The following is a 21,539-nucleotide window of genomic DNA, read 5'->3' as shown; positions in this document are numbered from 1 at the left end:
CTGGGACTTCCCCCACGACTTTTAACTGCCCCTCTTGCCAGGTCTGGGGGTGGAGCATGGAGGTGTCAGGGTTTGGGTTTCTACTCCATGGAGTTACACAAACCTTTTAAATCCCACAGCCCCCAGGGACTATGGAGGCAAAAGTCAGAGACAGTCTGCAAGGGGCTGGAGGGGCTGAGGGGAAGAGGAGGTAAGGATCTGAGACCCCTGGGCATGGGGGTGGGGCGGGGAGACTGATGGCAGGAGCAGGGCAAGAGGGAGCCTGGAGATGGAGCTCAGGGCTGGGAGGAGGAGGGGAGGGTTCAGCAGAAGTCAGGGGCAGGGTGAGAGGGAGCCTGGAGATGGAGCTCAGGGCTGGGAGGAGGAGGGGAGGGTTCAGCAGAAGTCAGGGGCAGGGTGAGAGGGAGCCTGGAGATGGAGCTCAAGGCTGGGAGGAGGAGGGGAGGGTTCAGGAGAAGTCAGGGGCAGGGTGAGAGGGAGCTGGAGATGGAGGAGGAAGGGAGGGTTCAGAAGTCAGATGAGTCTGGCAGGAGCAGTGGCAGAGAAGGTGGTGTCTCTCACGGGTGTGGGCTGATGACCTTCGGGAGGGAGCCAGGGTTCACCTGGCTAGATTCCCAGCCAGGAAGCATCCAGAAGGGGTCCTCTGCCCTAGAGTCTCTAGGTCTGACAGAAGGGACAAGATGTCCTTGGTGAAGAAGGACATCTATCCCAGCTCCTCCCCCAAACTCCCCAAGGAATAAGGTGTTGGCTTTGCCCTTCCCAGGCCCCCAGCTGGTCTTCCTCACCCACCTAAGCTGCTTTCACTAATAGCATTAAGGAAGGTCTCAGGACTAACACTCCCCACTTGGGGCTGAGATCCAGGGGAGAGACTAGAGGCTTCTAATCAGATTGGGGATTTGGTGGAGGGCGGGGAGGGGTGGTATACCATTTGCTCAGTGCTCACCAGCAGAAACTACTACCCACCCCACCCCACCCCACCCCTCCCCACCCCCAGCCCACCAGCCTGTATTTTCCTGGTTGCACCTCTGGGCTGGTTTCTCCACTCTGATCTTTCTGTCTCTCCTGGGGTGGTATCTGGACCTCACCTGTGTCCACAGCATCCAATTTCCGAAATGCTATTTGTCTCTGATTCACTCTCTTCCTGGCTGGCTCACTTGCCCTCTCTTTCAGCTTCCTTTGAATTTACAAACAGTCTGTCTTCCCACTGCATCAATCAAGCAGTCACTGAGAAGACTTGGTTGTGTCCAAACAATCAGATTACGGGGACAATACACTTTAGCCCCTTAGAAGGGCCAACAACAAAGTGTCTTTGAGGCATAAATTTCCTACTTTGCATGGAGGCAACCTTGGTCTTGAACTCTGAGGGTTTTTTAATTCTGGGTGTGTTCCTGTGTTTCTCACTCTCTGTATTCCACTCTGCCCGTCTGATGTCCTCTGGCTTCCTGGGGTTCCCACTGATCATCTTTCAGGCAAAGAGCCCACTCCTTAGGTTTAATGGGAGTGCCTTTTTCAGGACCCCAGGGCCTCCTGCCCGCCTCACCCCTGCTCCCAAGTTTTCTGCCCTGATTGGTTACAGCTGGGAGCCTGGAGTAAGACAGACCTGTTCCCATCTGGCTCCACCACTTGCCCTGGGATCTTATGTAAGTCTCCTAATCTTTTGAACCTGAATTTCCTCAGCTTGCAAAATGAAGATAATGATACCCATCACAAAAGATCATTGTGAAGATTCAATGAAGTAACTAACATAAGGGAAAAAATTGTCAAGCCCAATGCTAGGTGCATGATAGGGGCCCAATTCATATTAACTAAACCCTTGAAAAGGTAAAATCTGCTTGGGACATTTCGTTTGACTCCAGCTGCTGGCTAAGAGTTACTGTCTATTTTATCATTGTTGTCTCTGTTGCTTGTCTTAAATAATGACCTAAAACCTATATGTGTTGCAATGGGCCCTTGCCATTGGTCAAGGGGATTAATCATATTATTAATAATTAGAATAATGGTAATGACAACAATAATAATTGCTTGCTACTATAACCTATCAGGAAATACAAAGCCCTTAAGAGCAGGCTCTCTGATCATTCAAGATTGGGTTATGATCCTTTGTGATTTATGGTTCTCAATACTCATCCTCTCAGGCCATTGCACTGATCCTGTAGTAGGGGAGGGAGGGGCTGTGCAAGGCCTGTTAGAGCTGCCCCCACCTCAATCCCCAGCCCACAGGACAAGAGGGAGGGAGCTGGGAGATGGGGGGAATAGGAAGAGTAGGAACACCTCCCCCCAGCCTTGGGGAGTATTGCCACCGGAATGTGGGTTAAAATCAGTCCCAATGAGCTGGATGAACCTAGAGCCTATTAAACAGAGTGAAAAAAGTCAGAAAGAGAAATATGGTCTATTAACGCATGTGTATGGGGCCTAGAAAGATGGTGCTTACTGATGAAACTATTTGCAGGGCAGCAATGGAGAGCAGACATAAACAGACCTGTGCACACAGTGGAAGAAGGAGAGGGTGGGGTGGACTGAGAGACTAGCATGTGTAAAACGTGAAACAGACGTTTCCGTGTATAAAATGGATAGCTAGTGGGAATTTGCTGTGTGACCGGGAGCTCAGCCCAATGTTCCATGACTACCTAGAGCGGTGAATTGAGGAGGGAGATGGGAGGGAGGTTCTGGAGGGAGGAGATATGTGTGTCTCTGTGGCTGATTCACTCTGATATATGGCAGAAACCAGCACAATAAGGTAAAGCAATTATGCTCCAATTTAAACAAAATTAAAAAAAAAAAAAAAAAGAAGTATGAGGAATTAAGGTTAAACAGCCAGAGCAATTCTTGGATGTGAAGGTAAAAAAACCTGCTCCTCTCTGAGGGTTCCCCGTGGCCAGCTCAGGGACTCCCGCAGAAAAGCGTGGACTAGAGGGGAGACACTTGGCAGCACTCAGCAGCAGTGAGGATTTCCACACCCAGAGCCAGCAAGCTCCTCAGACACGTGAGGATCCAGGAGGGACCCTCACAAACATGGGAGACGCCAAGGAGGAGGCTGAGGCATTTAGGAAACCCAGGGTTTGACCTACCTGTACTTAGTATTTTTAATTTTTTTCTTTGAAGGAGCAGGAGAGAGGCTGCAGGTAGCCTACCTAGGTGGCTGAATATTATAAATGTTGAATTAAGGTCTTGCTTTCCACTCTTTCACTCAAGAGCTGTGTGTGTGACCCTAGAGAAGTCACTCAGCACCTCTGAGTTCCATCTCAGCTGATACTTCCTGTGAGGTTCAGAAGTGTCAATTCCTCCCCACAGTGCAGGGCGTCCTAAGTGCCTACTCTCCAGAGGGTTTATTGTGCCCTTCTTGCCAGATCCTAAACCTGAGATCTCAAACCCTCCAGACCAGAAAACTTTATCAGATCCAGCAGGCACGGCAGCCCTAGGAATTATATCTACTTCCTCCAAGGAACACTCCTCCTTGGGTATCTGCCACGTCTGCGCCCCCTATTACCCCATCCATTCTCCTGAGGTGAGGTAGGAGAGATCCCCAAGCAGCTGGAGGTTAGACAAAAGAGGAACTTCCGAATGCGTTGCTTCCCAGGTGGCGCTAGTGGTAAGGAACCCTCCTACAGTGCAGGAGACCTAAGAGACACGGTTCCGTCCCTGGGTCGGGAAGATCCCCTGGAGAAGGAAATGGCAACCCACTCCAGTATTCTTGCCTGGAGAATCCCATGGACAGAGAGAAGAACCTGGCAGCTACAGTCCCTGGGATCACAAGAGTTGGGCACGAATTAGCACCTAAACCACCACCATCATAGTTGGTTAACAAAGGTGTGTTCATTTCTGCTGTACAGCAAACTGATTCAGTTATTCATATCTACACATCCCTCTTCATATTCCTTGTCATTATGGTTTATCACGGGGTGTTGAATAGTTCCCTGTGCTATGCAGCATGGCCTTGTTGTCGGAATTCCTCCCACAGCCCCTTGATGCTGCTTCCCATGGGTTCTTGCTACTCACAGTACAACCCACAGACCCGCAGCACTGGGATCACCTAGGAGCTTGTTAGCAATGCAGAATCTCAAGTTCCACCAAGTCCCACTGAATTAGAATCTGCATTTTAAAGAGATCCCCAGGCGACCCTTATGCACATTAGAGTTTGAGAAGCACTTTTACAGACGATTTAAGTCTTAAGGCAGCAGAGTACAAGAGAAAGTGCTGTGGAATAGGAGTGGGGGGCGGTGGGGGCGGCCACCCATGGTATAGCAAGTCACTTGCCCTCTCTGAGCCTCATCTGGCAAGTGAGGAGGCTACTCCAGATAAGCTCTCACTTGCCCCCAGACCTGACGGCCTAGCAAGTTCTAGTTGAGAACAGCACTTGCCTCATGCCAACTGCAGTGGAGATGGAAACTCAGAGCCCAGGTGGTGTGAGCTGGTCCCCTGTTGGTGAGCAAGTTGTCGAAACAGTCAGGTAACCCCACTGTGTCCGGCCCAGCCTGAAGCAGGCCTCTCGTTCTGCCGAACCCATGCCCCTCCCATCTCTCCTCGTCCTCTGGGCTGCTGGCTCCTCCTGCACTAGTGACCATCGCTCTGGATGATGCCAGCCTTTCGCACCATCCTCAGTCCCATCCAGAAGGCTATGGGACAAAGACAACTCTTCTCATCTGCAACAGGCAAGTTTATCTCACTAGGGCTGGTCCCCCAGTCTTCCCCCGTCTCACCAGCTGCCCCTATCCCACCCCAAGCTAAACTGGGAACCAGCAAGATTCCTTCTCCCTTGTCCATGGTTCATTAATTCAACAAATATTTAGAGACCTTCTGTGAGTACAAGACCCTGGGTTAGGCAGTGGGGATCCTGGGGAGCCAGCAGTGAAAAAGGCACCCGGGGTTCCTGACCACAGGGAGCTGACACTCTGAAGGGGAAGCCGTAGGGGAAACACAGAGTGACATCCTTGATACATTCATCACCATTCAGTGATTCTACCAAGAATCATTTCTTGAACATCCATGAACAGTCAGGTACTCTGCTAGGCATTCGAGACTTAGTGAGTAAACACACAACAATCCCGCCTCTTCTCAAATGCAAACTTGTTCTAAGCATTATAAAGGTGTGGGTCTGTCAATCTGCCACCTCCTTCCCTTCAAGGTTTAGAAAGAGCCAACGATTAATTACATTTTAGCTTGTCTTCTCTTGGGAAAAACCTCAATCCTGTTAAGCCCTGAGAAGACGTCTCATTCTCTGTCTAAATCCCCCAGCAGGGGGAGGATCTAGAGGGCAAGATCTAGGACCCTTTGCATTCCTCTCCATCTGTTTAAGTGGCTCAGCCTCAAACCCCCGAGTCCTGGGTCAGCCCCTGGCCAGTGAGGAGGTCCCCAGGGGAGTCTGGCCCAGCCTGGCTGTGGGGGAGTGTCCTGCTCAGACCCCGCTCCCCTTCCCCAGTCTCCCTGCTCTTCTCTTTCCCTCCTCTTTCACTTCCTTCTCCCCTGCCTTCTTTCCCTTCCTGCTAAGAGGACTATCTCCCCCCAAGGCCCAGATGCAGCCCTCACTCCCTGGGAGTGGACCATGCACTGCAGCTGCTTGGCCAAGGGCGTCCCTGCCATCTCCGCGGCTGGTAGCGCCTGGATCCCAGGTGAGCCTCTGCCAGGGGTCCCAGCGGCGCCCCAGAGGAGGCCTCGGGGAGTGGTGGGGCGGCGCTGACTCCCCTCTCCACCCCAGGCCTGGCCTTCCCCGACTGGGCCTACAAAGCCGAGTCGTCCCCGGGCTCCCGGCAGATCCAGCTGTGGCACTTCATCCTGGAGCTGCTGCAGAAGGAGGAGTTCCGCCATGTCATCGCCTGGCAGCAGGGAGAGTACGGGGAATTCGTCATCAAGGATCCGGACGAGGTGGCCCGCCTCTGGGGCCGCAGGAAGTGCAAACCACAGATGAACTACGACAAGCTGAGCCGGGCCCTCAGGTGAGAGGAGGCTGCCGACGGGACCAGAGAGGAAAGAGTTCAGATAAAAAGGCTGTGGTTTCTGGCACCCCTGTCCAATTCCCGCCCCTCCGAGGCTTGGGAACCGCTCTGGAATGTGACAGGATGGCTAGCGGTTATCCAAGAACAGCTAGGGGTCCATCCCGCCAACCTGGGGAGCGGGGATGTGGCTGGGTCTCTTGAATGCATCCTCCCTGCCAACCTCCTGCTCTCATCCTTGGGATCTCCAGATATTACTACAATAAGAGGATCCTGCACAAGACCAAAGGCAAAAGGTTCACTTACAAGTTCAACTTCAGCAAGCTCATCGTCGTCAACTACCCTCTGTGGGAGATCCGGGCAGCCCCGTCCCCCTGCTTGCTGCTGGGGGCCCCTGCTCTACTTCAGCCAGCGCTGCTCCCCATGGGGGTGCAGAGTGAGGTAGGCACGAAAGCCGGGCCTGTCCCCAGAGCTCCGCCAGGCCCTGCCTCTCCATCCAGAATGCTCCCACCCTCCTCTCTGCCTTGGGGGCCCGTCAGCTTTCAGTGTTCTTCTCCCCCTGCATCCTAGTCCCCAAGTGTCCCGGGGCGGAAGGGACACTCCGATTCACCCCTCCATTTTTAACCATCCCGACTATAGCCTGCGAGAGAGGGCAACTCCTTCTGCACCAGGCAGGACCCCTTTAACGGTGGGCCATGGGGAAGGGGGTGGGGTCTCCAGAGAGGGTGCGGGACATGTGGGCAGTGCTGACTTAAGAACCATTATGAGGCTATTTCATTATTTTAATGGCTGGTTGTTAAACAATGTGTACTGTGGAATACATACCAAGGAGGGCCCATTCCACCCCCGTGCCTGCCTCTCCTCACTCCCCAGCTCCTACACAGCATGCTGTTCACCCATCGGGCCATGGCGGAGCAGCTGGCTGGACAGCGGACCCCTCAAGGGCCACCAGAGGCCTCTGGGAACAAGAAGGGGAGCAGCAGCAGTGTCCACCGTGAGTGCTTGCGCCTGGAGAGGGCCCAAGGAATCTTGAACAGAGGAGGGGAGAACCCTTCATATTGAGTACATGGAAGAGCGGGCATGAGTCTGGGGACACACGGTGCATACAATCAACAAACGTTTGATGCACACCAGCTATTTACTCGGAGAAGGCAATGGCAACCCACTCCAGTACTCTTGCCCGGAGAATCCCATGGACGGGCAAGCCTGCTGGGCTGCCATCTATGGGGTCACACAGAGTCAGACATGGCTGAAGCGACTTAGCAAGAGCAGCAGCTATTTACTAGGTGTGGGGGTCCACGTGTGAAAGACGGCCCTCAGGATGCTCAGAGACCAGGGAGGAGCAGAAATAGGAGGGTGGTCAGTGACCAGTACTGGGACTCAGGGAAGCGCAAGGTGCTATTGGAATGCAGAGGAGTTGGGGCTTCCTGGAGGAGGCTACACCTGAGCAGGTGAAGAAGATGGAGAAAGATGTCCAGGCAGAGGGAACAGCATTTATAAAGGAAAAAGCTGCAAATAAGTGTAGTCAAATCTGAAGATCTGCTTGTAGCTTACATGGTCACAGTGAGGCAGGTGACGGGAGCAGGGAGGAGGAGGAAGAGGAGAGACACAGCTGGCAAGATGATGCTGGCAAGGGAAACGGGCGTTTAGTCCCAGAGAGCCTCAGAAGCCATGCTGAAGGGCTTGGACTTAATCCTGAAAGCAAAAGGAACCCAGAGGGAGAAACGCGTCCAGATGTCCATTTTACAAAGACAACTTGGGCTGTATGTAGAGTTGGGGATGTAGGACGCCTACAACTGGTGCTGGAGGCTTTTGAAGATCTAGGTAGCTGGTGATGGAGCCGGAACCAAGGTAAGGGCCTGGGTGCAGAAGGAGGCCCAGCTGAAGAGAAATTGGGAAGATAAAGTTCACTCATTCATCCGCTCACTACTTCTTTCAACAGATAGCTCATGGGCTCCTGCTGAATGTGCCAGGCCCTGTCCTAGGGCTTGGGGTGCCAGTGTGAGCAAGACTGCCTTTATAAAGCTTGTAGGCAAGAGGGATATTCAGTTAATAATCCAACAAACTGACAAGTATTGGTATCTGTACCAAATGCTACAGAGAAGTTCAGGGTGCAGAGAGCAGCCAGGAAGACTTCCTTGACAAAGTGACATTTGAGCTGATTCCCGGAATGTAAACCAGTGCCGGCTTAGTGGGGAGAGAGGCAAGCATATGGCAAGCAGAGAGCACAAGGTGTGCAAAGGTCCTGGGGCAGGAAAGAGGCACTGGGAGCTCACCAGTGTGGCAGCACGTGGCGACTGAGGGGGACATGGTAAAAATGCAGGCAGGGGCCACCTCTTCCAGGGCTGTAACCTGGGAAGCAGCAAAATCGGATTTTTTTGTGAAAAAAGATCACAGAGATCCTTGACCAACCATAGGCTTTTCTGCAGAGGCCCACGACATGTCCCTCCACTTCTGGCAATTTTGTGGAACAAAGACCCTTGGCCTTAGCCCCACTCCAGTGCAGCTGGGAGTCCAGAGGTCCCACCTCCCAGAGAGCGCAGAGCACCTGGCTCCAGGCCCTCACAAGCGCAGCCGAGGCTGTGGGCGTGGGGCGGCCCAAGGCCTGCCAGGACTCGAAGGGCAGCAAGTCAGGCAGCCTAGAGCGAGACAGCACCTGAACTCCTCCCTGTTCTTCCACTCTCACTCACCCCTTCCTAGTTCTGGGAATGCCCTGGGCACAGAGCTTCTCTCTTTGAGAAACTATCAGGGGAAAAAAAAAGTATTCCCTGGTGAGCCCCAGCTTGGAGTTGTTTTGCTCCTCCCTGCCCTCTGTGGGTACAGGCCCTACCTGTGCTGGGGCCCTGAGGCATGCTCAGCAGGTTGGGTCACCAGAAGGCCAGCAGCACCCACATGGCCCACTTCTGAACTGGGATTCCAGAAGGCGGTGCCAACCCCTCACTCTGCCTTCACTCAGAACTGCTTCTGGGCAGCCGAGAGGCCAGGACTACTGAGCCAGCAGCAGGAAGCCACAGGACTAGAGCTAGGAACGGGAGGGGAAGGGGAGGAAGGCTCTTACAACCATCCCCTCCACTTGCCTGCTCAGCTGTGGGGCTCTGAGGGAGACGCTGTCCTCGGAACCCCCAAGGGATATAGCCTTCCTGGGGGAAAACAACAGTCCCCACTTCACCTAAGAATCCAGGGAAAGGACAGTGATTCAGGAGAAGGTACATACTGGGTTTCCCTGACGGCTCAGGTGGTCAAGAATCCACCTGCAATGCAGGAGACCTGGGTTCAATCCCTGGGGAAGATCCCCTGGAGAAGGGACTGGCTACCCACTCTGGTACTCTGGCCTGGAGAATTCCGTGGACAGAGGAGCCTGGCATTCTACAGTCCATGTAGGCTACATTCCATACGTGTATGACCTTTTGCTTCCCTGGTGGCTCAGATGGTAAAGAATCCTCCTACAATGCAGGAGACCTGGGTTCAATCCCTGGGTTGAGACGATCCCCTGGAGGAGGAAATGGCAACTCACTCTAATATTCTTGCCTGGAGAATTTCATGGGCAGAGGAGCCTGGAGGGCTACAGTCCATGGGATCGCATAGAGTCAAACACAACTGGGCGACTAAGACAGATACCCAGGCTGGCAGGGGTGTCCATGCTCTGCCTCATGAAAGCTTATCTTAACTGTTTTCCCCTTTCACAGATCCAGTGTCAGAAATTTGTTCTTGCCAAACAAATTGGATGACTTAAGTAATAACTAAATGGTTTTTTTTTTCCAGTTTTTACCAGCTATAGCCCTGCTGGTGTTACCACCTTGACTTCACACTTGACTTTGCTAAGAAAAAACGTGGAACTGGACTTAGGTTTTGTTTGTTTGGGGAGTTGTTTTCAATAATTGTATTTGTTTGGCTGTGCAGGCTCTCCTCTAGTTGTGGTGAGCGGGGCCTTCTCTCCAGCTGTGCACACAGGCTTCTCTCGCTGCCGAACACCGGCTCCGGGGCGTGCGGGCTTCAGTAGCTGTGGCACACGGGCTTAGCGGCGACTCCCGGGCTCTAACGCACAGGCTCAGTAGTGTGGCGCATGGCCTTAGTTGGGCTTCCCAGGCGGCTCAGCGGTCAAGAATTCACCTGCCAACACAAAAAGACCCAGGTTCGATCCCTGGATTGGGAAGATCCCCTGGAGGAGGAAATGGCAACCCACTCTGGTATTCTTGCCTGGAAAATTCCATGGACAGAGGAGCCTGGAGGGTTCCAGTCCATGGGGTCTGGAGAATCAGACATGACTGAGTGTGTACGTGTGCACACACACGTGCCTGTGTGCGCACACACACGCGCGCGCACACACACACACACGGGCTTAATTGCTCCACTGCGTATGGGATCTTCCCAGACCAGGGACTGAACTCATGCCTCTTGCACTGGCTGGCGCATTCTTTATCACTCACCAGGGAAGCTCTGGAGTTAGGTTTTTTGAGCTACAGAAAGTGGTGTGAACTTCTGTATAATCATTCCCAGAGATCCCAGGCTAGGAACCCCTATTGTAGGACCCTGGGGAAATGAGGTAGATTTGGAAGGAATGGAAGGAGGGAGAGCTTCTTGGAGGAAGAGAGCTATGGGCCAGAGCCAGCCAGAGCAGAGGAAGGCCGGGGTTCACCCCCCACACATTGGCCTCACAGCTCTGCAGGCCCCTTTGTACCCATGACACTGCTTGATCTTATCTGGGAGAGGAGGTTTTATGGATGAAGAAACTGAGGCCTGAGAATCTAAATGACAAACCCAGAGCCACACAGCCAGCTCTTTGCCAGACCAGAACAGAACTACAATCTTCTTCTACAGGGATAAGGAGAGAGAAGAATGGATCCACTGAATTACGGCAAAGAATATCCTCAACTCATTCATCCAATGCAGTTTTATTGAGCACTTAATACATGCCAGGCTGGGCTGGATCCCAGGATCCAAACTAAAACAGACACAGTTCCTGCCCCCACAGTGCTGGGGACACAGATATTAAGTAATCTCACAAATGACTCCTGATTCTGAACAACAGGCCCTGGAGGAGAGGACCAGGAAGGAGGGGGGAGGGTTGTCCTGGGGCTTTCACCCAAGCTGGGGAGGCGTGGAGGCTTCCCCAAAGAAATGACATCTATGATGAGACGTGAAGCAAAGGAAAAAGGAAAAAGGAAAGTGCCCGGGGTGGGGAGAGAAAGTTTCAAGCAGGAGCAAAAAGAAATAGGAAGTGGGCGATAAAAGGGGGCATCTCCAACGGTGGACACTCTCTGACCCTTTCTCTCTCCCTCTTTCCCCTTCTCTCTCCCTAGGACTTGGCTCTGCCCCGGTCCCCTGCCAGCTTGGCCCCTGCTGCCATCTGGGGAGCCCCCTGAGCGACCTGCCCAGTTTTGCCTCGTTCACCCCTCCCCTACCATTCGCTGTCCCCTCCAACTGGCCCTGCCTCTCAGCACCCTTCTTGCCCCCGGTCGCCCCAGAGCTGCACTTCCCAGGGTCCTCCATACCAGGCACCCCGCTCCCAGGACCCATTTGTGCCCCAGCAGCCCAGCATTTTCCAGAGCTTCCACTGTTGGCCAGACTGGCGCAGGGGGCTGAGGAGAGGCTCCGACTCTGGTCCCTGAGGCCCGAGGGGCTGGAGGTAAAGCCCGAGACCACGTCAGCTCCCAGGGAGGGCTTCTCCTCAGAGAGGCAGGGAACCAGCACTGGAGAGGAAGGCCCCGCATCCCCCAGTCTGGCGAGCTTCAAAGCAGTGTGGCCCCTGGATCCTCCTTAATGGGGGAGGAAGATGTGAAGTTGGGGGGAGTCCCCCAAACTCCCTCTGTCCTCTTGTCTACCTCCCTCTGGCTTTGCACCCTCCCCTGGCAAAGCAGGAGATTGAAGGGATGGAGCTGGACCCAAGGGCACAAGGGCATCGCAGGGAAGGAGTACATGTAAGAATGGGAAACCCGAGGCAGAGTGCCCCCTCACCAAACTGCCGATCACATTAAGGAGACATTCTTAATCTCAATTTTTTTCTTTTTTGAGGCAGATGAGAAAGAGGTTCCCATCATTTGAAAGACCCCATACCTGCCCACACAAGAGGGGAAATTAAGAGTCTAAGCTGGGGAGGGGTCAGGAGTTGTCTTGTTCCCCAAGTCTCAGGGCAATTTCTTTCTTCTGTGGGGCACTGTCCCTCACCCAGGCTAAGGTGTCCCGTCTCTCTCCTGTGCCTCCACGTGCTTCTCTCCCACCCCTCTGCTTTCTGTGATCTTGGGAGCTCCTGTCCCCTTCTTTCTCCAAGACCTAAGCAAGTGGGCTCAGGAGGGACGGGCCTCCTCTGCTGTAACACTCCACAGCAAACCACAAATAAAATGCCCTTGGCAAACTGCCCTCTTGGCTGACCACCCCCTGCTGCTGTCTGATCCACCCAAGATTTCTGATGGGAAGAGGTGGGAGGAGGGGGTCTGGGAGGGGTCCTGAGACCTAGTAGACACCGAGCCAGCCAGTCCCCTCCCTCTGCTGCCATCATGTCCCAGAGAGAAAGGCTGAGGCTGCAGCCGGAGATGCTCCCCAGACCAGTGGAAACCAGCTTCAAGGAAGGAACTTCAGAGCAGAGCAGAGGTCTTCACAGAGTGACCCCCCAGGTCCCTGCCGTGGACTTCTAAGCAGAGTTCTAAGGGGCTGGGGATGAAGTAGGGTGTTGGCAGGGGTCCCCGTTGAAGCATCAGGTCACTGGGGGAAGAGGAGAGAGGGGTCTTTTGTTCAACCAAGGAAAAGCCATCAGAAAAGAACGTTCCAGGAACCAAGGCAACAGAACCATATTGCCCTGCTGTCTCCAGGCTGCCAATTACAGGCTTAGGATCTATCTCTACCTCCTTCCCACGATGGGGAGCAGACACTAAGCAGGCTCAGAGGGTGCCTTTTGTCCCTGGTTTGTCCCTGCCTCTCATCCAAAGAGTAGGGGTGCATCCTTCTCTCGGAGCTCCCTGTTCATTCTGCTTTTCACTGCCCCTCAGGCCTTATTTGTGGCAGATGCAGGTTCTCATGGGTGGAATGGGGAAGAAGAGACCCAGAGAAAGTGGGGCTAAGGCCTCACTCCACAGAAAGGTTAAAGTGATCAAGGAACCAGCCCCCAGGCTTCCAAGCTGGATAGAGGCTGGGAGAAAGCATCTGTGAGTGTCTTCATCTCAGTCTCTCTCCCTTACCCCAGATGCCAAAAAGGGGGACCTCAGACTGCCTCTCCCAGGAGATCCTAGGAGCTACAGTGAAAACTGCTTCTCATTTGCTCCCAAAGTCACAGGCCCATCCCCAGTGCTACGGGAAGGATGAATCCCCAGCCTGAGGCTTTCCTATCATCCTGCCCAGTTGAGGGAGACAAAGAGCTAATGTCTGCTTCGACACAAGGAAATGGATCTCACTGTCATAGGGATAGTGTCCTCTTCTGAGAGGCCAGTCTCAAGGACAGGGTCCCATAAATAGGGACCCCCATGTGCCTTCTGCCGGACCCATCCGCCTCTTCAGCGGTTTGCTGTTGCTATGACCCCCGCGTTTCAGACAATGAAAAATGCTTTGTGGTCACTTTTCTAAAGTTTGTTTTTGGAAGAGGTAAACCCAGGAAACTGAAAGCTCAGCTTCAGAGGACGTAAATTTCCAGGCAGCGCACTATGCCATTTAGACAACAGATTCAAGTTGAGCAGAGGTTCTCAACCTCAGCACTAATGACATTTGGCAAAAATTCTCCATTGGTAAGGAGCTATCCTATGCATTCCTGGCCTCTAGGTACCAGTAGCACTCTCCCCATCTCTCCTCTTCTAGACCTGATGAAATGTGTCCCCCAGGGGAAGAAACCGTACCCGCTTGAGAATCACTTAAGAATGGCTTCAGCAAGTCCAGATGTCCTAAAATGGGACCCTGGCTCCACCAACGCCAAGGGAACTATTGATGTCCACATTGCAGGAGCGCCCTCTGGTGGCCAGAATCAAGGTTCGCGATCAGAAGGGCTTAGAGTTCCCTACTAGGCTGAATGAGTAAAGCCCGCCAGGAGCGCTGTTTGAAGTGAAGCGGTGATGAGCACCTTGGAGTCTTCTTAGGGGAGGAAGAGAGTTGCAAGATAGAAATCCCATTTGCAGGCTATGGACTATTCACTAAAGGATCCACAAATCTAATGGGAAAACAGAGGGTAGATTGTCGATTCCTCTGGTACAATCTGCGGCAGCCATCAACCCTAGACATCACACCCTCTGGCCCTCTGGGGCTGCTAGGCTTCCCCTGGGAAGAACACCAAGCAGCTACTCAACCTTCTAGGAGGAGTGGGAACTGGGCTGAGACGCAGCAAAGTGAGCTCACCAACTGCCCCAGATCCAGGGTCCTGGGCTCATCACACCAGACGCAGCAACAGAAGCAGGCCTGGGTTCCAGCAGGGTTTCAGGGTGTCAGAACTCCCAGACTTCATGAACCAGACACTAATAGCCAGAAGGGACCTTTGAGATCATCCAGTTCAACCCTCTAATTTTATAGGCCCAGAGAGAAGAAGGGACTTGTTCAAAATCACACACATAGAGGAGCCAAATTTAGAATATAAATTTCCTAATTATCAGTTAATGTTCTTTCCATCTCACCATAATCACTTGGCTTGAGACTTGAGGCCCTTAAAATTCCTTAGAAATAAGAGCATAGTATATATTAACAGGGAAGTTTTTTAAGTTATTTCTGTGTGATTTTTTCTAATTGAATTACAGTTGATTTTTACATTTTTTTTACATAGTTGATTTATAATGTTGTTTACAATGTTTACAAATTTAGATGATTCCATTATATATATATTCTTTTCCAGTATATATATATATATAATCCTTTTTCATATTGTTTTCCATTATAGATTATTATAAGATATTGACTATAGTTCCCTATGCTGTTTAATACATCCTGTTTGGTATCCATTTTCTATATAGCAGTGTGTATCTTTTAATCTCAAAATCCTTATTTATCCCTCCTTTTCCCTTTGGTAGCCATAAGTTTGTTTTCTGTGTCTTGAGTCTATTTCTGTTTTGTAAATTAGTCTTTCGTAACTTTTTTCCACTGCGCCTCGCAGCTTGTGGGCCTTGGTTCCCTGACTGGGGATCGAGCGCAGACCTCTGCAGCGCGGGTGCTGAGCCCTAGCGCTGGGCCACAGGGATTCCCAAGCCACAGCAGCAGACATGCTCCTTGCTGTGTGCATCCTGTCGCCTGATTACATATCATCTGGGGCTGTCCTCTACTTGCCTGACGTGTGCTAATGTCGTGTCCCCATAAGGCTGGTTTTCTCAGGGTGATGCAACACATACTGTTAAAGGGAAGATGCTTCGTCGCTAGAACACTTGATTAGCATATAGAAGAGGCCTCGAAGACATAAAAACAAAAAGTGCTTGCTGCCCTGAATCATTGCTGGCAATGAGGATAATCCCTGTCCTCTCCCTTTTTTCCCCACTAATGAAGACCAAGACGGGAGAAAAAAATTCAAATACCGTATACATTTATACACACACATATGAACACATGTATGTATAATTCAATAAACGTTTCTTAAATGCTCACTACGTGCCAGACACGGCGCTGCCATGTTCTGAGGTGCACTGAAGACGCTTCTGTCTGTGAAGGGTCACAGACAGTGTGGCAAAGTCAGTGCCTGGCACAGAAGGTAGGTGACCGGGCCCCGGAGAGGAGGGTGGGGTGGTATCATCAGGGCTTGGCAGTCACGGTAAGTGACTGAGTACCAAGCACTTGAGAGGCAAGGTTTCTGCATACATGCTCGACACCTAACGTAAACATAAATTTTGTTTGGTATTCAACCTCCTTTAAAATACCTGAAAGTAGGCCGCTCTCACTTTCTGAAACGAACTTCATTCTCCCTATGGAATGTGTATCTCTTTAAATAAACTTGTTTCCACTTTAATTAATTAATTAATTAAGATGCCTAAAGGTAAATCTTGAGAAGTCCTTTCTAATCTCCAAAAGCACAGGCAACATGTGTCGATTGCTTATAAAGGTATCAAAACAGATGTATAATTCTGTGATCGCTTTTTTCATCGAATATTACTTCATAAACACTTCACTATGCTATGCATTTGGGAAAGATTGAGGGCAAGAGGAGAAGGGGGCGACAGAGGATGAGATGGCTGATGGCATCACTGACTCAGTGGACATGAGTTTGAGCAAGCTCTGGGAGATAGTGAAGGACAGGGAGGCCTGGCATGCTGTAGTCCATGGGGTCGCAAAAAGTCAGACACGTTTTAGCAACTGAACAAATACATTTGTTATTAATGTCACCCACCTTAACCTGAGACTGGGAAAGATTGAGGACAGAAGGGGGCAACAAAGGATGATATGGCTGGACAGCATCATCGACTCAGTGGAAATAAGTTTGAGTAATCTCCGGGAGATAGTGAAGGGCAGGGAAGCCTGTGCTGCAGTCCATGAGGCTGTAAAGCATCGGACATGACTGAGCATGTGAACAACAACAGCGACAGGTCTTAACCAGGGCAGACTGTTCCATCATGCTGCCTCAACACCGGTTTTACCATTACCCTTTTGGTGACTTTTTGGGTTGTTTCTCGTTATTTGCTTTGTAAGTAACATCGTTTCAAAACTTTTGTCCATAGTTTTAATCTTTTTTTTTTCCCCCTTAAATTAGTTCTTTGAGATTAATTCCCTGGAGTGAAATAACTGGGTCAAGGATTATGACATTTCAATACATATTGCTCAACTGTCCTCTGAAAAAAGATTATAACATTTTAAAAAGTCACGTTTACACACTGCTTACTATGAGCCAACTGTGTCATAAGAGCTTCAGATACATCAGTTCTTCCAAAAGCCACAATAGTTTTAGGAGGTAAGTACTATTATCATCCCATTTTATAGGACACCAAGGCATAACGAGGTAAAACAACCTGTTCAAGGCCATTTTTCCGGCAAGTGGCAGAGCCAGGTTCAAATCCAAGCCATCTGGCTCCATAACCCTGCCTCGAATGCTGGTGTATGCTGTCTGCTGCAAAGGATGCGTTCTACTAGACCCTGGGACCTCTCCCTGCCTTCCCCCACTTTGATTAATAAGAGCAAACCCTTACATCATTACTGTCTTCTTTAGTATGTTTTTAGTAAGTGGAGGAAACTGAACATTTTTCTGTTCATATGCTATTTATAACTTGGACTCTACTGTTTTAAACCTGGGAACAAAGGCAGCCTCACTAATACAATATTTTTAAAATAGTTTGTGTGCGGGCTAAGTTACTTCAGTCGTGTCCGATCCTTTGTGACCCTGTGGACCATGGCCCGCCAGGCTCCTCTGTCCATGAGATTCTCCAGGCAAGAATACTGGAGCGGGTTGCCGTGCCCTCCTCCGGGGGATCTTCCCGACCTGGGGATGGAACCTGTATCTCTTATGTCTGCTGCTTTGGCAGGCAGGTTCTTTACCACTAACTCCATCTGGGAAGCCCAAAAATAGTTTACATTACGTATTATGGCTGGCAAAGGATGAAGGTAGAAAATAGGGTTAGCCAAAAAGAGAGCTTTTCAGAAGGTTTTGAAGAAAGAGAGGAAGAAAATGTTCCAGGAACCAGGCAAGGTATTACTTATCTCATTTAGTGTTAATTGCTTATCATAATTACCTACAAAAGTAATTTATCTGGTCACCTGGCTGGGAGATGTTAATTCCATTTGAAATGTTAATACTATAACTAATTAATACTGTTTTTTAATTCTTTCATTGCTTTGTTTTAACCCTTTCAGAAGCTCAGAGCAGTCACAGCAACCCATCAGGGGAAATTTGAGTGAGCTTAGCAGTAATTACCTGAGGGTTCAGCCTGAGGAAAGCAAGCAGTGGGTGAGATTTGGTTTCTGGGCCAGAGGTTTTGTATCCAAATGGAATGAGACCCACACAGCACAATTACCACGGAACATTGCCAGGAAATCAGAAATGAAGCCAGACAGAGCATCCATCCAACCCATCTGTTTCTCAGTTGAGGATTCAAAGGTCACCAAGAATAAGTCATCCTGGGTCACTTGGAGCCACAAACTCTGGGTATCAGCTCCTATGTGTTGGTAATTGATCCCATTCACTTTTCCTACCCCCAGCTTGCCATGGACTGATGGAGAAAATCCCACAACTGCAGGGCAGGGCGCTACCGTGAAGCTGCCCTGTCCAAGCTCATCTAGGCCCGCACAAATCTCTTGATGGTCCCACATCAGCTCTTAGCATCTATTCTAAACCTCCTCGTACCTATTCCCTGCTCTCCTTCTCTCAGCCTACTTCACTTCCCTCTAGGGCTTCCCTGCCCTGCCCTGGTCTTTTCTTCCAGTCCCAGGAATGGATTGTCTCCCCAGTGATGTAATCCCAGCCTAGCAAGGAAGGGCAGGCAGGTGTCCGCTCTTGTGGCAACTTCAGGTAATTGACCGGGGCCACTGTGAGGAAGCACACAGTTGAGAAGGATTCCAAGGTTGTGTTGGGGCTTAGGAAGGGAACGAGTGCCATATTTTTCTGTGGCTTTCATATTACTAAATCTAGTGACCACACTTTGGTCCTCATCCTATTCATTCTCTTCTGCATGCAACATTGTTGACAGCCCTTTGTTCCATTAGTCGCTAAGATCCATCCATTGCAACTCGCCCATCCCTGAGACTGTTCCTTTTCAAACTTCTTTCTGGGCTCCCCTCTGCACCCTCACCTCCAGTGTCCTCCGGAACACCAGCCACAGCTCTGCTTATCCTACACATGCTTCCTAGATGGTTTCAGTGTTGTCTTCTCTCCTTGTCTTCACCACCACCACACCACAGCCAGCACCAACCTCTGACTCAAGCTTCAGGCTCATGGGTCCAGCTGCCCACCAAGCATCTCTGCCTGACCGTTCCACAGGCAACTCACACATATCGTGCCCCAGATGGAATTCTTTGTCTCATCATCCAGTGCTGCTCCTCAATCCCTTTTACTCTCGGTTTCTAACTTTATTAAAAATTAATGATACCGCAATAAAGCCAATTACACCCAAGGAGAAATTACAGAGTGTCAGGCCATGCTTTCTTCTTCCTCACCTCCTACCCCCCGTCAGCTACCAAACCCAACCAGCTCCACCTCCCAAACATTTCTCAAATCTATTCTTTTCCAGACAATGCTGCACTGACCTAGTTTAGGCCCCCACCGGCCTCTGAGGGAATCTAAGCTTGTCTCTTTCCAGTCCGTAATCCATACTGCCAGGATGTTCTGTTAAAAAGCCAGTCTAATCATGTGACTCAAAACCCTTCAGTGGCTCCCCTAAAAGGAAAAAAAAAGGCTTCTGTACCCCCAGCGATGGTAATTTATCTGTATGATTAGGTCATTTAAATAGATAGAGGCTTAAAACTAGATATAGATACATATTTACGGCACATAAAACTATAAAAGTGATGTCAATTTACCAATTAAATAGAAACAAAACTACACACCCAATGCATCTTAAAATAATAACATTAATGTATTGTGACAGATGATGTCTGCTGAAACCAATTGCTGCGCACAATATGACTGGGACTGATCCCTCCAGCACAGGGTCTCTGGAGTTCGGCAGGCATGCAATGGCTCACTTCTCCCACCACTTTTCTCAGTTGGAACTTCTGCTCGCCCTTTGTTCCCTCAGCCTGCTGGGAGGACGTTTGGCCTCCTGGAGGCACAAACGCATCATTTACATCCTGAGTCCTCCTCTGTTCTCGTCTCATTAGCTGAGACAATTAAAGCAGCACCACTCAATGCCAGCTCATCACAAAGACAAAGGCGAATGCAGACACGGGAGTCATTTGGCAATATAGGTTATTAAGCACCACCCAGATAATCCAGCACGTGGTCATCTCTCTCTCTCTTTTTTATATTATTGTTAAAAGTTAAGTCATGAAAGTAAATCTCACAGAAATCCCATCCACTCCACTCTAAAGAACCAAGTCCAAGTTCAGTATAGCCTGGAATCCAGGAACTGGCACCCATCAAAAACTCAGAGACACTTCTTCTGCAGCTGCTTCCCACCACCCACTTGACATCCTGCTGGCACTGAATTGCTTGTGCCTTGGGGATTTGGGTGCTTGTTTGTCCCACGGACTAAAAAAGCCCTGTCTTGCCCATTGCTTAAGCTAATTCTTCCCCATCCTTTAGGATTTCGCTCAGGAGCTCATTTCGATCCTATCGGCAGGATCACATAGGTCTTTCCCCATTTCCGCATGCCAGCGTCTAGGGAAGACTTGCCTGTGGCAGCATGACGCAACGAACGTTGAGCTAAAATCCAGGCTCCACGTGGCAGCAGAAGGAAACTCTCACGGTGCCTGGGTCATAGAACTTGCTTCGATGCTCGTTTGTGACCTTGGACATGTCACTGCCTCACCTTGAGCCCCAGCTGTCCTATCTGTGAAACAGGGACAGTACAGATAAACTGGCACTGGTGCAGTATTACAAGGCAATTCGATGCAGCATGGTTTCAAAAGCAGAACAATGGAAGCAACCGAAATGTCTGCCTGCAGTGTTAAACCAACAAATTATAGCACATCCATAAAATGGAATGCTGTGCGAAGACAGAAAGAAAGAAGAACCTTGTGTTCTGATGTCGAAATACCTCTGAGACATAGTAGTATGCATGGGATGTTATTATTGATCTACAACGGAGAAATAATATTCGTGTTTACTTGATTAGGCATTTGTAAAAAATTAATTAATAAAAATCGCAATTAAATAGAGCCAGAAGACCAGAAGGGGGAGCTCTTACTCCCCGTGATAGTAGCAGAGCCCAGCAGGAAGAAGAAAGACCCCTCTTCTTTCCTGGAAATAACTCAGCCAATGAAAAGCTATGGAGTTTTTGTTTACTATAGCTCTCCCAACTTCCTTTTCCTCTCTCTGAAAAGTGTTCTCTTTCCCTTGCCGTTGGGGCACTTGCAGATGGCTCACCAAGGTTATGAACCCTGAATTGCAATCTCTGCTGATCCTGAATAAATCCATCTTTGCTGAGCAAAGAGCTAGCAGACTCTTTGTTTTAGGTCAACTCATTTAAATGTCTGGAAAAGTAAACAATAACTAATATCAAAGGTTACCTATTTGGGGAGGAGAAAATGAGTGGCGGGAGGACCGATGCGAAAATAGATTTTTCACTGCAAATATTTTTATTTACTTTTTTAGGTAAGAAGTGGATTGATTTAGAGAGAAAAAAAACTCCACAGATAGGGTGTGAGCCATCACAGAAGGCAAGTCCAGTGGCTGCAAATATTTTATACTTGCAATTCTTCTAAACTACAAGATTGAATTACTTATATTAAAAGTAAACAAATTTTAAAGTAAAATCTGCCATCATAGGATCAAGTCGGAAGATCAAATAACGATTGTTAAAGCATGTGTTATTGTTATAAGGTGTAAAGCAATAATGGCATTTTTGTGGTGAAGCTTTTACACTATCCTATAGTACTACTAACAATGATAATGACAAATACGTGGCATACCTTCCCTTCTCCAAACCCACATCCCACCAGTACATACTCATTGGGGGAGGATCAAGTTTTACTATCATTTTACAGAAAAAAGGAGGCTGGAAAAAGGGAAATGACAGCTAGAATGGGTAATGATCTTATACCTGCTTACAATACCCAGCGGGTCCCACATTGAAGCCT

General features: G+C 49.9%; 1 protein-coding gene across 1 annotated transcript; it reads left to right on the top strand.

Moving 5' to 3' along the window:
- ETV3L (ETS variant 3 like) lies at positions 5,529 to 12,295 on the top strand. Its single transcript, XM_018046590.1, has 5 exons — positions 5,529 to 5,606; positions 5,693 to 5,930; positions 6,179 to 6,368; positions 6,801 to 6,921; positions 11,228 to 12,295. Exons 1-5 carry the CDS (start codon positions 5,540 to 5,542, stop codon positions 11,686 to 11,688), a joined length of 1,077 nt encoding a protein of 358 aa, XP_017902079.1. The 5' UTR covers positions 5,529 to 5,539; the 3' UTR covers positions 11,689 to 12,295.

Source organism: Capra hircus, chromosome 3 (genome assembly GCF_001704415.2).
Source record: "Capra hircus breed San Clemente chromosome 3, ASM170441v1, whole genome shotgun sequence".
Lineage (NCBI taxonomy): Eukaryota > Metazoa > Chordata > Mammalia > Artiodactyla > Bovidae > Capra > Capra hircus.
The sequence above is the reverse complement of the archived record's forward strand: the minus strand, read 5'-3'. Positions and strand labels throughout refer to the sequence as shown.